This window comes from Octopus sinensis, linkage group LG22, assembly GCF_006345805.1.
Source record: "Octopus sinensis linkage group LG22, ASM634580v1, whole genome shotgun sequence".
Lineage (NCBI taxonomy): Eukaryota > Metazoa > Mollusca > Cephalopoda > Octopoda > Octopodidae > Octopus > Octopus sinensis.
The window spans coordinates 21,204,952-21,218,508 of record NC_043018.1 but is presented as its reverse complement, the minus strand read 5'-3'; the positions used below and the strand labels follow the sequence as shown (position 1 = coordinate 21,218,508).

Below are 13,557 nucleotides of genomic sequence, written 5' to 3'. Positions count from 1 at the left end.
TAATGTCACGAGTTAGGTTATCAATGAAGAATCCTTAGATGCACGTCAATGAAGAATCAGCTTAAATCTTCAGCATACCTATTTAAGTTCAAACCAGCCAGATCCGGCTTCTCACACCTACCTTACAATGTTATTCTAGAAATATGCAATTTAGTTTCAATATTTTAATGTCACGAGTTAGGTTATCAATGAAGAATCCTTAGATGCACGTCAATGAAGAATCAGCTTAAATCTTCAGCATACCTATTTAAGTTCAAACCAGCCAGATCTGGCTTCTCACACCTACCTTACAATGTTATTCTAGAAATATGCAATTTAGTTTCAATATTTTAATGTCAAGAGTTAGGTTATCAATGAAGAATCCTTAGATGCACGTCAATGAAGAATCAGCTTAAATCTTCAGCATACCTATTTAAGTTCAAACCAGCCAGATCCGGCTTCTCACACCTACCTTACAATGTTATTCTAGAAATATGCAATTTAGTTTCAATATTTTAATGTCACGAGTTAGGTTATCAATGAAGAATCCTTAGATGCACGTCACTGAAGAATCAGCTTAAATCTTCAGCATACCTATTTAAGTTCAAACCAGCCAGATCTGGCTTCTCACACCTACCTTACAATGTTATTCTAGAAATATGCAATCATATCATCAAAATTCTCAAGTAATGAGATAATGTATGATAAATTCAAAACCATGTGAATAAATAAGCATTACATAACGAGAGAATAATATAAATGCTAAAGGATTAATTCTAAAACATCCAAAACACCTGACATTCTTCAGTCTGCTCTGCTTATATCTTACCAGAATTAATTCACAGAATGTCTTCATTTTCTGACTCACTGCTCAAAGCCTTAATTAACCCACTTATGGTTTTCCAAATCACTCTTTCACAATAAACATTCAACTGACCAAACTCAGTTTCTTACAGGTGAAATAACTTCAATTAAAACCAAGTGACAAACTTCACTTGCTGGAAGACAAGCAGTATTCTGTAGGATTTACTTATTCAACATTGCATTCATATCCAAAATGCTCCAAGCAATATATATATTAGATTTTATGCAAGGCACATGAAAATCACCATTTGAGCATGGTCGTTGCCAGTACTGCCCCTCGTGCCAGTGGCACGTAAAAGCACCCATTACACTCTTGGCATTAAGAAGGGCATCCAGCTGTAAAAACTCTGCCAGATCAAGATTGGAACCTGGTGCAGCTATCTGGTTCATCAGACCTCAGTCAAATCGTCCAACCCATGCTAGCATGGAAAGCACACATTAAACACTGATGATGATGATGCAAGACAAGTTCATATGTAGTGAGATGATGAACCTAATTTATGAATTGTATTAATTTAGCTTCAACAATTCAGACCATCACAGATCTGTTTTTATTTTTTGCCGTTGTAGTCGTAATTTTTATTCAGTATATTTGCCTACAGGCCTTAATGCTCCAACTATGCTGAAAAGCTGGCAAAGGATAGAACTTTGGGGAGAAAACACACCTGACTTTAATTTCTATCTTTCACCTGAAAAAAGTTTCTCAAGTGGAACAAACAGCATCATCATAAGCACAAGAATATCTTGAGTGCACATGCACACTTATATAATACAAGAATACCTTTAGTATGGACAACAGAATAAGAATAATTTACCACTGAAAGTTCCAAGAACATTCTCATTATTCTTCTTATGCCATATAAAACTGGTTTCATCTCCAAAGAGTTAAGGAAACTACATTATTCCCTTAAATACAGTTTCCAATCCAAGGACTCATTGGGGCCATTTACATAGTTTCCCTGACATAGAAGTGACTGAGATCACAACATTTCTCCTGAACAGGATCCTGGTCCATCTCGGAGTAATTTGCTTACAGCTGAGTGGACCCAAGCAACATGAAATGATGCGTTTTTCTCAAGAACAAAACACCCCACCCAATCTGAGAATCGAAACCATGGTCTTGTGAGTGTGAGTGTAACTCTCTAAGCATTAGAGCTATAGGTCTTCACTTAGTATACAATAAATACATTCCATGCAAACAGGAGTGGCTGTGTGGTAAGTAGCTTGCTAACCAACCACATGGTTCTGGGTTCAGTCCCACTGCGTGGCATCTTGGGCAATGTTATAGCCCCGGGCCGACCAATGCCTTGTGAGTGGATTTGGTAGACGGAAACTGAAAGAAGCCTGTCGTATATATATATATGTGTGTGTGTCTGTGTTTGTCCTCCTAGCATTGCTTGACAACCGATGCTGGTGTGTTTACGTCCCCGTCACTTAGCGGTTCGGCAAAAGAGACCGATAGAATAAGTACTGGGCTTACAAAGAATAAGTCCCGGGGGTCGATTTGCTCGACTAAAGGCGGTGCTCCAGCATGGCCACAGTCAAATGACTTAAACAAGTAAAAGAGAGTAAAAGAGTATCCAATAAAATTCGATGCTATCCCCGTTAGCAAGTGTTATACGTACCTTAGCTGCCGTCTGTTCATTTTCCTTCAGAGCTTCCAGTAAATTCTCTGCCATTGTACCTATGTGTTTATCTGAAGAAATCTGTTCGAGCTTGTGAAGAATTGGAATACACTCTTCTCCAACTAATAACTGCCAGACGCAGAGAAGACATGAAAAGTGAGGAAAAAAAAAAGATCATCAGTAAAGGATTGATTACAAAAGCATTATCAATATAGCCACATCTACACTACCGTCAGAAATTAATTAGCACCCTTGATTTGCTCTTCACTCAAGGTATGTGCTGTCACCTGGTGGCCATATCTCGAACTATTGCTTTGTTGCGAGTTCACTGTTGCGCAGAACGATGACGTAACTTTGTTTGCAGAGCAGTTTGAGAGTCTACAGCCTTATGATGTTGACATAGCAGTGCAACAACAACTTGGAGTGCGGATGCAGACAAATCTTCCTTTGTTTAATAGATATAGGTAGCGCCTCGCAAGGACCGAAATCACACCATACTAAGTTTTCTCATCGCGTAAGACGTTTTGAACAGCTAATAGGTTAATTGATTTAACCTATTTAATGTAGAAATTTGAGAAGTGCTAATTAATTTCTGACGCAAGTGTATGTTTTTCATTCTCACAAACTAATGTTTTTAGATGTTTATTTAATGAATCCCAATTGCCTTCAGGCGATCCGCTTCTGCTTTGTTCCAGTTACTGATTACTACAGCTTGGCCAAACATAAAAGACATATTTGATGATATTATTCTAACATGTAAAAGCACCATCCGTTCGTGGCCGTTGCCAGCCTCACCTGGCCCCCGTGCCGGTGGCACGTAAAAAGCACCATCCATCCGTGGCTGTTTGCCAGCTCTGTCTGGCACCTGTGCGGGTGGCACATAAAAAGCACCCACTACACTCACGGAGTGGTTGGCGTTAGGAAGGGCATCCAGCTGTAGAAACATTGCCAGATCAAATTGGGCCTGATGAAGCCTTCTGGCTTCACAGACCCCAGTTGAACCGTCCAACCCATGCTAGCATGGAAAGTGGATGCTAAATGATGATGATGAAGATTAAGATAGCAAGCTGGTCCAATTGATAACACATTGGACAAAAACGCTTAACAGTATTCCTACCAGCTCTGTTCTGTGTTCAAATAATGCCAAGGTCAACCTTGCCTTTTATTTTTTTTTTTAGGGTCAATAAAATAAAGTGCCAGTTAATGTCACTGACTTTCCCCTTCCTTCAAAATTGCTGGCATTGTGCCAAAATTTGAACCCATCATTCCATGAAGCAAAGGTAGCGAGCTGGCAGAATTGTTAGTGACTTCTCTTCCAACTCTTTACATTCTGAGTTCAAATCCTGCCAAGGTCAACTTTACTTCCCATTCTTTCAGAGTTGATAAAATGAAGTACCAATCCAGTACCTGGAGTCAATGTCATCAACTTATCACTTTCCATTTGTGCCAACATTAGAAATATTACATGAAGCAACTACCTTAAAAATTTCAAGCTTTATGCCATTTAATATTAATAATAATAATAATAAATAATAATAATAATAATAATAATAATAATAATAATAATAATAATAATCCTTTCTACTATAGGCACAAGGCCTAAAATTTGGGGGAGGGGTAAGTCAATTATGCTGACACCAGTACGCAACTGGTGCTTAATTTATTGACCCCGAAAAGATGAAAGGCAAAGTTGACTTTGGGGGAATTTGAAGTCAGAATGTAGTAGCTGACAAAACACTGCTAAGCATTTCGCCTCTCGTGCTAATGATTCTGCCAGCTCACAACCTTCTTAATAATAATAATAATAATAATAATAATAATAACAATAATAATAATAATAATAATAATAATGAAGCTGTTGTTTTAATTTTGAATATTATGAAGTATTTAGTAAAATAACAGTCGTAATCAAACTGATGTTTGGCATATATGGAAAGTTTTAATGTAGAATGGTTAACAAACTATTAAACTTATTGATATATACTCCAGGCTTGAACTCATTAAATAAAAGATCAATTGCTTAGTCAATGGACTTCAAATATGATGCATCTAGCAAATGTGAAGATATTTTTTGCTATGAAGCTGTAGATTCAAACATAACTTATATCATTTAATGTCTTAAGTTGACAAGGGCATTTTTTTCTCTTACTTGTCAAGAATTTTGAAGAAATTCTAAATTATATTTTTTTTCTCTTGTTATAAATACATTTGATGATAACATTACTAATTTCAAGTGTAAGAAATTTGTTTCAATGCATTATCTCTATTGACCAATAATTGTTCCTCTCTGATCATGAACGTCATAAAAAGAAGTCTGAACTACCTGAGTTCCAGTGTGTCCAGAACATAATCCTGTCAACAATCGGAGAACATAACTCAAAGATGCTTTTCCAAGGAACTCCTGCCAGTCTTCTGTGTCAGTGCTAAAAGTAAGACAAAACTCGAATAAGACCTCATTCATGCAGGACTGATTAAGGAAAACGAAAATAACAAAGAATACAAAAAGAGAAATTTAAATTTATAAAATATATAACTGCTGGAAAACTATTTTTTAACAATGGGACTCAAAGAAGATAGAAAAGCTATAAATATTAACATGTAGAATATTTGATTAAAAACACCCTTGGATGGAAAAAAAAGTTGAAGGCTGCATGTAGAACTTGAACCCACATTTTCTGTCAACATGGCTGTTATACCAAAGCAACTTTGGAATTTTCCCCATCCATTTTAGAAGCTTTATTCCTACCAGCAAGAATTATAAGAGGTTTGTCTTTTATCTTTTGTTTCAGTCATTTGACTGCAGCCATGCTGGAGCACCACCTTGAAGGGTTTTAGTTGAACAAATCGACCCCAGGACTTTTTAAAGACCAGTACTTATTCTATCAGTCTCTTTTACCAAACTGCCTGCCAAGTTGCAGGAACGTAAACACACTAACACCGGTTGTCAAGTGGTAGTGGTGGTGGTGGACAAACACAGACACACATACGTGATGGGCTTCTTTCAGTTTCCATCTACCAAGTCCTCTCACAAAGCTTTGGTTAGCCAAAAGTTATAGAAGACACTTGCCCAAGGTGCTACACAGAGGGATTGAACCTGGAACCATGTGTTTGGGAAGCAAATTTTTACCACATAGCCATGTCTATGCCTGCTTACATGATAAAAATCAAGAAACTTGGATAAGATATGAAGCAAATTATCTTTAATGGTAGATAGAATTATAAATGATAGCAGGTAGAATATCAGGTTAAGAAGTCCACTTGGATATGGAAAAGTTGAATTATAATGTAAACATAAAACTGTAATATTTTGAGTTTGTTCTACTATATGGAAAAGGTGAGAATTCACAATATTTTCTCTGAAGTGATGTTAGTTAAGACTTGGACTAAAAGCACTTTCAGTCTTCTCAAGTTCATAGATTGTCTTAAAACACTCAAGGCGAAAGAAAGGTTAGAATATAATATGAATATAATTCACCTCATTTCTTCTGTACGACTCTGACAACTTGTGCTGCAACAGTGAAAATAAAACAGCAAATTATAAACTGACTGGAAAATGAACTGAAATATATAAGAATCTAGAAGATGGATGTTAAAAGATGATAGAGATGACAATGATGATACATATCTAGTACTTACCCAATTGTCTTCACTGGAGGAGCGTGAGATAAAATGAAATCCACAGCTGAATTGACAATACCATGCTCCAAGATCATATTCTTCAACCAAGTTCCATTAGCAGTACTCTAGAAAGTGAAAATGTAATATTTAGGATCGTATTCCAAAAGAGAGATTCAGAATTGCTTCATCCACATCCCCTCCAGATTATATAAACAGCTGCGTTTGTCGAGCAACTTCACGGGATTTTACGCCTAGTTGTGACTCTCCACATATCTGACTGTAAAAACTGGTTTGTTCACTTGTTTCTTGAAATGGAAAATTGAATTACTTAGAAGCCTGCCCACTTCTTCCCATCTGAATTTGGGGTGAAATGCAAAAGTTATGGCTACAAATGTCAGTTGATACCCAAACTCAGGAAAACCAACAATGCCAAATTCCTCAAAGACATCACAGAGAGACCATTTTGTCTTCTTTGTTTGCTTTGCTTCATAAATTAGGATAAAAAAAAAAAAAGAGAAGTAAAAACATTTGTCTGTTCCATTGGAGGATAGTTTAGAGACCCAAACCACCAGGTTGTTTAAGAATATATTTCACTCCATCGGTCAGACTTCATGGACTGTCCTTGTTAATTGAATGCAAGTTGCTTTACCTAATATACTGAGATAAATTTAATTTTAAAACAAGCCTTAGCAAAATTAAATATCCACTTCATCACAGAACATGTAGGATTGTCCAGGGATGATACAAAGAACCACAATTATTTTACTCTTTTTCTCTGGACTAGAAATAGATGTTTTATACAGGATGCTACTGTGAGTAATTCCTATGTTTTCTCTCATATTCTAAAAGCTGTAGTGAAGGAGGAGGAGGTGAGGGCTAAAACACATCTGCAGTCGAACAGAGTTAAGTCACAGAAAGTACTGTCATTGCAGGTAAATTACATTTTATAACTCAAAGAATTTTGAGAAATTTGAAAGAGCTGGACTGCTAGCCATGAGTTCTTGATTTCTTTAGTATCTCAGGTGAGATCCAGAAGGGTACATGGCTCACCCTTAAGATCATTCAAAGTAATAGTACTTTGAATGTAACAGAGTCTTATTAATAAATTGAACAATAAAATAACAATAAGGATGGTTCCAGAGGCTATAATAATAATTATCATAAAAGGTTTTAGTGTATTAGTTTGTCCAAAATACCCATCTTTTAATTAGTAATTAGGAGTTTGGTTGTTTCATTGGTATTTTAACATTGTTAATTAATTACAATTCATAACAGGTGACTGTCACTTACCTTGATACCACTGGCAATAACACAGAAACATTCTAAATGGATTTGTTCATCTTGGTTATGCTCAAAGTCAAATCTGGAAACAGAATCGTATCTGCAAATTTAATTATGACTTTTTCCTCCGCTAATTTCAAAGCGCCATAATATTCAAATAAATACAAAACCAGGTATTAAATTAAATTTTCTGTTACCGTTAAATGCCGATTAGCTATAGAAAAATCTATTATTGCGATATTTAGTGAGGGCACATGACCTAGTGGTTAGGGAGTGCACTCATGGTGCATCGTGTCCTGCAAACAGAACACTGTTTCATGTTGTTCCAGTCCTTGCAACTGTGAATGGGTAACCCTGCGATGAACTGGCACTATGTCCAGTGGGAATGTTATGATCGCATTTACTTATACGTCACGGAAACTGGATAACTCTATGAATCTTGGAAATCAAAACAGTAATGTCCAGGGGTTGATGGTATTTATTTAATGAACAGGGAGACACAGGAAGACATGGAATGAAACACTGAATGCTGACCCTTACAAAGGAGATGACAGGGGACCAAGATTTATGGAACATTGCTGTACTTGAGAAGACTCGCCCACCGCAACAGAATTGAGATCCTAAAACCAAGGTGGCATGTAAAAAGCATTAGTGTGGGTGCTGGTGTCACGTAAAAAGCACCCAGTACATTCTGTGAAGTGGTTGGCATCCTGCTGTAGAAACCAAACCAAAGCAGACTATGGAACCGGGTGTGACCCCCTGGCCTTGCCAGTTCCTGTCAAGCTGTCCAACCCATGCCAGCATGAAAAATGGACGTTAAATCATGATGATGATGATGATTATGATGAACTATAGGGGTGTGTGTGGTAGAAATTTCAATAAATAAAGCGTGAGCTTTAGAAAGTGAAGATAATAATGTGTTCAACATGTTGACTCTGTAACAACAAATATGACCACCGTGGTAGTGATGACAAAATGGCAGCAATTTACATATTGTACCACACTCACTTTACAGTTATATGTAGTCAGTCTAAAGCATCCTTAAATGGTCAGCTTATTCTAAGATGCTCAATAATGAAGACCAAGTCATATTTCAAGATGTAAATGGAAACAAAGATTTCTCTGGAAATCTGAAGTAATTGTGAATGAATTTAATTGATAACATTAAATATATTTCAGTCTTAGATCAAAAGGAGGTGTAGTTTGAAATTTAATTTAGTTGACTCCATCTGTGGCCTGAAGCAGGTGGAAACCGGTTTTTAACCTGTAATAAGAGTGGGTAATACAAAACTTGATCCAAAATAAGTGGAGGCTATCAACCAGACTATAGTATAATGACAGACTTTTCTTAAAAAAGTTGTTTAAATCAATCGATTAACATTATTTATAACCTCCAGTGTGTGATCTGAGATAAATAAAATAGGGTGCCATGTTCAATCAATTGAAACAGTGCTACAATAAACCAACATGATCCTCTCTCTACACATCATCACTGCCATTGTAAATACTAAGAGCTACATGATGGTGTCTCTTGTAGTTCATAATCCGTAAAATAACAGTGTGGTTGTGTTAAAGTAAAATTTAAAAAAAAAAAAAGTTAAACTTAACCCTTTCGATACCAACCTGGCTGAAACTGCTTCTGGCTCTGAGTACAAATGTCTTGTTTTCATAAGTTTTGAATTAAAATCTTCCACCAAACCTTAGTCACAATTTATGTCCCTAACACTAGCTGAATGATAACTAAGTTATTTTACTAAGTTCTTTGTTATATTTAAAGTAATTGAAAGAAATACAGAGCATCTCAAAATAAATACAGTAACAGAAGGGTTAAACAGACATCAAGCCCTTGTTAGCTTCGTAGAAAAGAGGCTCTCCTCTATAAGAAAAAAAAAATTTTAATCAGAAATTTAATTCAAAATGAGAAAAATTCTCAGCTGAGATAATCCTTTAGAATCTTATTTCAGACTTAATATTTTTTCTTTCATTTATTGAAAGAAAAATTTAAGTTTATGAATAAAATCTTTGTACACTTATTAATAATTAATACAAATACAAGGATACACTTAAATAATACAAAAAAAAAGACAGCTTTCAAACGTGATAATTATTGAGAGTAGTTAATTGAATACTTACTTGTTAAAATCTAAATAAGGTTTAAAGTGATTAATCAGAGCTAACATTTTATCTTCATCTCCAAATGCCAAGAATGGAATAAGTTTCATAAGAGCTTGGAGTACACTAGAGTTGGCTCTCACAAATGGGCTGTTAATTCGGTCTAGTAGTAACATTAGTTGGTCTTTGTCACCACAAAGTTTAGAAAATTTCTGACAAAAGCGAAAATAAAATAGTTTAGTTTCAAATTCACAAAATTTTTATGAGTTTCAATGCATTGATTTTGAAAATATTTAAGAAAAACTAACTTTAGCTGAGCTGGGTTTTTTGGGGGGCACAACTTAACAAAAGAAGGTTCTTACATTAAATTATAATGGGGTCCAAATCTCACTGAGATTAAATTTGTTTTCAGAGCCAATAAAAGTATTGGTTTTAGTCAGTGGATTAGTGGAATGGTGGGGTGGGGGTGGGGTCAAGGAAGATGTTTTGCTGTATTTGTTCAAATTCTATGCATTTTGTGATCAAATCTCACCCTTTCACCAAAAACACAGTGACACTTTCTATCATGGAATTGCAACTGACAGACAGTATCAGCAATTTGGAAAGCTAATACTAGACATAGTTTCGATGGTTCAATAGGAAGATCAACTGCCAAATATACATGCACACAATTATAAATTATAATCTTAAATTATATTTAAAAATCAAGATTATAATTTTGAACAAAACTTTAAGATGGGAGATTGTCTCAGCTGGGCCTGTCTCAAATGTATTAAGAAATTGAATTCCTACAAACTTCTCAGATATTTTAAAACAAACAAAAAAATAAAACCCAGCTATTATTCTTCAATTATTAAAAGAAAAAAATGATTGTGTTTTTTGTGTTAATTACACTGGCCAGAAATATTCATTTCAAATTTTGGAACAAGGCCGGTAATTTTGAGGGTAGGGGATAAGTCAATTACAATGACCCTAGTGCATAACTGGTACTTAATTTATCAACCCAGAAAGGATAAAAGGCAAAGTTGATCGGTGGAATTCAAACCCAGAACGTAAAAGATGGATGAAATGCCGCCAAGCATTTTCTCCAGCGTGCTAACAATTCTGCCAGCTCGCTGCCTTACACTGGCTGGAAATATTAGAATAGTGAAAGAATTTGGGATAATTACCTTATATTCATCAGTTGGCTGGCAGCTAGCTTCCATCAAAATAACTTCCATTATTTGTAATACCTGCTCTGTGATACTCTGACCTTTGCTGCCACTGATGCCACTTTCTTGTTCAGACCATAATGCCTACAACACACAAACACATGCCATAAATATCATTAACACCTCACAGAAGTACACAGATTCTTTATCCTTTTGTTTCTTTCAGTCATTAGACTGTGGCCAGGCTGGGGCACCGCTTTGAATTTTTAGTCGAATGGATCAACCCAAGTACTTATTTTCTAAGCCTAGTACTTATTCTATCGGTCTCTTTTGTCAAACTGTTAAGTTATGGGGACACAACAACACCAATGTAAAAAGCATTGGTGTGGGTGCTGGTGCCACATAAAAAGTACCCAGTACACTCTGTAAAGTGGTTGGCATTAGGAAGGGCATCCGGCAGTAGAAACCATATCAGAACAGACTATAGAACATGGTGCAACCCATCCAACCTATGCCAGCATGGAAAACAGATGTCAAATGTTCACGATGATTATGATGATGATCATGATAGATTACTGGTCTAAGAGCCATTAGAGACTGTGTTGCTTCTTGCTGTCTCAAAACTGGAGCTTATAATGTTGTATATTTAGCCTAAAGGTCCTTCTTGAGCCCTAGCACTCACAAGACCAGTTACTCAGTTTCCACGATGTATAAAGAACAGAGATTACAACATTCCCACTGAATGGGGCACCTCTCTGTCACAAAGTTGTTTATCATTTCCATAAAAATCTTAGAGAATGAGAAGGTTACAAGAAAACTTGTTTCCTATTCAATTTATATTAATCCTTTAGCATTTAAACTGGCCACATCTGGCCCAAATATTCTACATGTTTTGTATTCAAACTGGTCTTATCCAGCCTCTCACACCTAACCTACACTGACAGTCTAAAAATAAACAATTACATCATCAAAACTTCAAAGCTATAAGATAATGCATGATTAATTCAAAACAATCTGAATAAAAAGGTGTTATATTTAACAGAATAATGTGAACACCGAAGGGTTAAACCCTAAAACCCCTGACTCGTAGCAAATCTGTGTGATCAGCTCATTTACAAAGCAATTCAATAAAGTAGAAAAATAAAAAAAAAATGTAATTAGTAATTCCTTACCAAGTTGAGGCCACCTAGCATTATACTAGTTGTGTTCATTTCAGGTTTTATGAGTTGTAGTCTGTTTGCTTTCACATTTACTGCATAACTGAATAATTTAAGCAGTACCATCATCAGCTGTTTACCTAGCACCAAATCTTTGATAGTCGCTAGCCTGTAATAAAAGAAAAAACAAAACAAAACAAAAACACATTAATGAAATTAAAATTACAAATTGTAAAAGTTTAAAAACAACAGAACTACAATGCTTTGGCTATAGAAGCTCTTTCTCATCAATATGGTTTTATTTAAGCTGTTCTTCATCAACCCTTTGAGCCTGTAACACCGATTCACCAGTGGATGGCTTATTTTTCTCTATACCGTAGCACTGCTCTATACCATAGCACCGGTGGAGTGCCAGGTATATGGTAAAAGAAGGCTCAGGAGTTCAGGGCTCAAAGGGTTGAGTATGATCCCCATCTGATTAATCTGGCTCCTACAACCTAACAAGGATTAAACAGTCAAACAGATACCCCTATTAAACAAAGAATACATAAGTTGAAGGGGTGGAAGCTATATTATGTCTAAAATTTTGCTTTCCATAAGTTCAAATGCTGTCAAGGTCATCTTTGCCTTTCATCCTTTTGGGGGTCAACAAAATAAATACCAGTTAAGGACTGGGTTTGATGTAATCAACTTGCTCCACTCCTTCCCCAAACTTCCTGGCCTTATGCCAAAGTTTGAAACCAATAGCTATGAAGTTCTTTTACTAAATTCTTCATTATTTTAAAAATTAATAGGAAGAAAAAAAAAGCAGTGTGTTTCAACAGAAATATAATAAAAGGGTTAAGAACATCTTTGAAAATAGTTATGATTTTAGGTGAAACATCAAACAAACCTTTGAAGCATGACTTCCAGACCTCCACATTCTCCAAGCACAGAAGCCATTTTATAGACTTCTTCCTTATCAACATCTTCGTCTATAAAATAGAATCAAGTAGCAATATGTAACCATGGCAAATGTTTTAATTTATTGATGAATTTAAGAGAAATAAATGCTAAAATGATGAAAGGAAATGCATTACCTGTACTTGTGTCTAACGAGTTTACCATGTCTTCGGTAGCATCACCAAGAAGGCCTCTCATACGATATACTATAGGCATTGGTTCACCCTGGAGGAAAAGAAAAAATAATTGGCTCAGTAATTATGATAAAAGAAAACACAGCAAATCACATTAATATGAGTGACAAAATTTTGGTCTCGACACAGTAAAATAAATACAATCGTTATGATTTTAGAATGTTACTGTTTTGCAAACCAACTGACCATCACTACTTTTTTTTCCCCTCCATTTTTACACTGAGGGAAATAAAAATATTTAGGCCCAACACATCAAAACATAGAAGACAATGTAATAAAGATATCATGCAGATATGACACCAAGGGTTTGAAAATATAAAATTGTGAGCAGGAGAGGAAAACCCCTACCATCTCTTATCACAGTAGAGTCCACTCAAATGGACAGCCATGTTAAAGTGGCTATGAATAGTACTTGTTAAAACAATTTTGTTAAAACTATTTAACAATGGACCAGACAAATATTGGCACAAGTTGAATCAAAAAGAGTTAAATTTTTAATTCAGATGAAAAAATTTTAATTTCCAATTACATACTTCCCAGCTAACGAATACAAACTAATTAACAGAATACATGAAATACAGAATTGCAAATCGTTCAGCAACCATTTAAAGAGAATTAAGACAAAATATATCTT

General features: G+C 35.5%; 1 protein-coding gene across 12 annotated transcripts in view; it reads right to left on the bottom strand.

Moving 5' to 3' along the window:
- Window positions 1–13,557, bottom strand: part of LOC115223172 (E3 ubiquitin-protein ligase UBR4) — a 197,368-nt gene that overhangs the window by 13,628 nt on the left and 170,183 nt on the right. For 7 of the 12 annotated variants that reach the window (XM_036512184.1, XM_036512187.1, XM_036512191.1 and 4 more), the window contains 10 exons: window positions 12,867–12,954; window positions 12,680–12,761; window positions 11,803–11,956; window positions 10,649–10,774; window positions 9,501–9,691; window positions 7,377–7,467; window positions 6,105–6,211; window positions 5,944–5,976; window positions 4,792–4,891; window positions 2,469–2,597 (listed from right to left, as the gene is read on the bottom strand). In XM_036512184.1, coding sequence (XP_036368077.1) covers window positions 2,469–2,597; window positions 4,792–4,891; window positions 5,944–5,976; window positions 6,105–6,211; window positions 7,377–7,467; window positions 9,501–9,691; window positions 10,649–10,774; window positions 11,803–11,956; window positions 12,680–12,761; window positions 12,867–12,954 — 1,101 coding nt within the window. Of the gene's footprint in view, window positions 1–1,406; window positions 2,043–2,420; window positions 2,598–4,791; window positions 4,892–5,943; window positions 5,977–6,104; window positions 6,212–7,376; window positions 7,468–9,500; window positions 9,692–10,648; window positions 10,775–11,802; window positions 11,957–12,679; window positions 12,762–12,866; window positions 12,955–13,557 lie in introns of those variants that run through there. The other 5 variants (XM_036512188.1, XM_036512193.1, XM_029793615.2 and 2 more) reach the window with 2 other exon arrangements.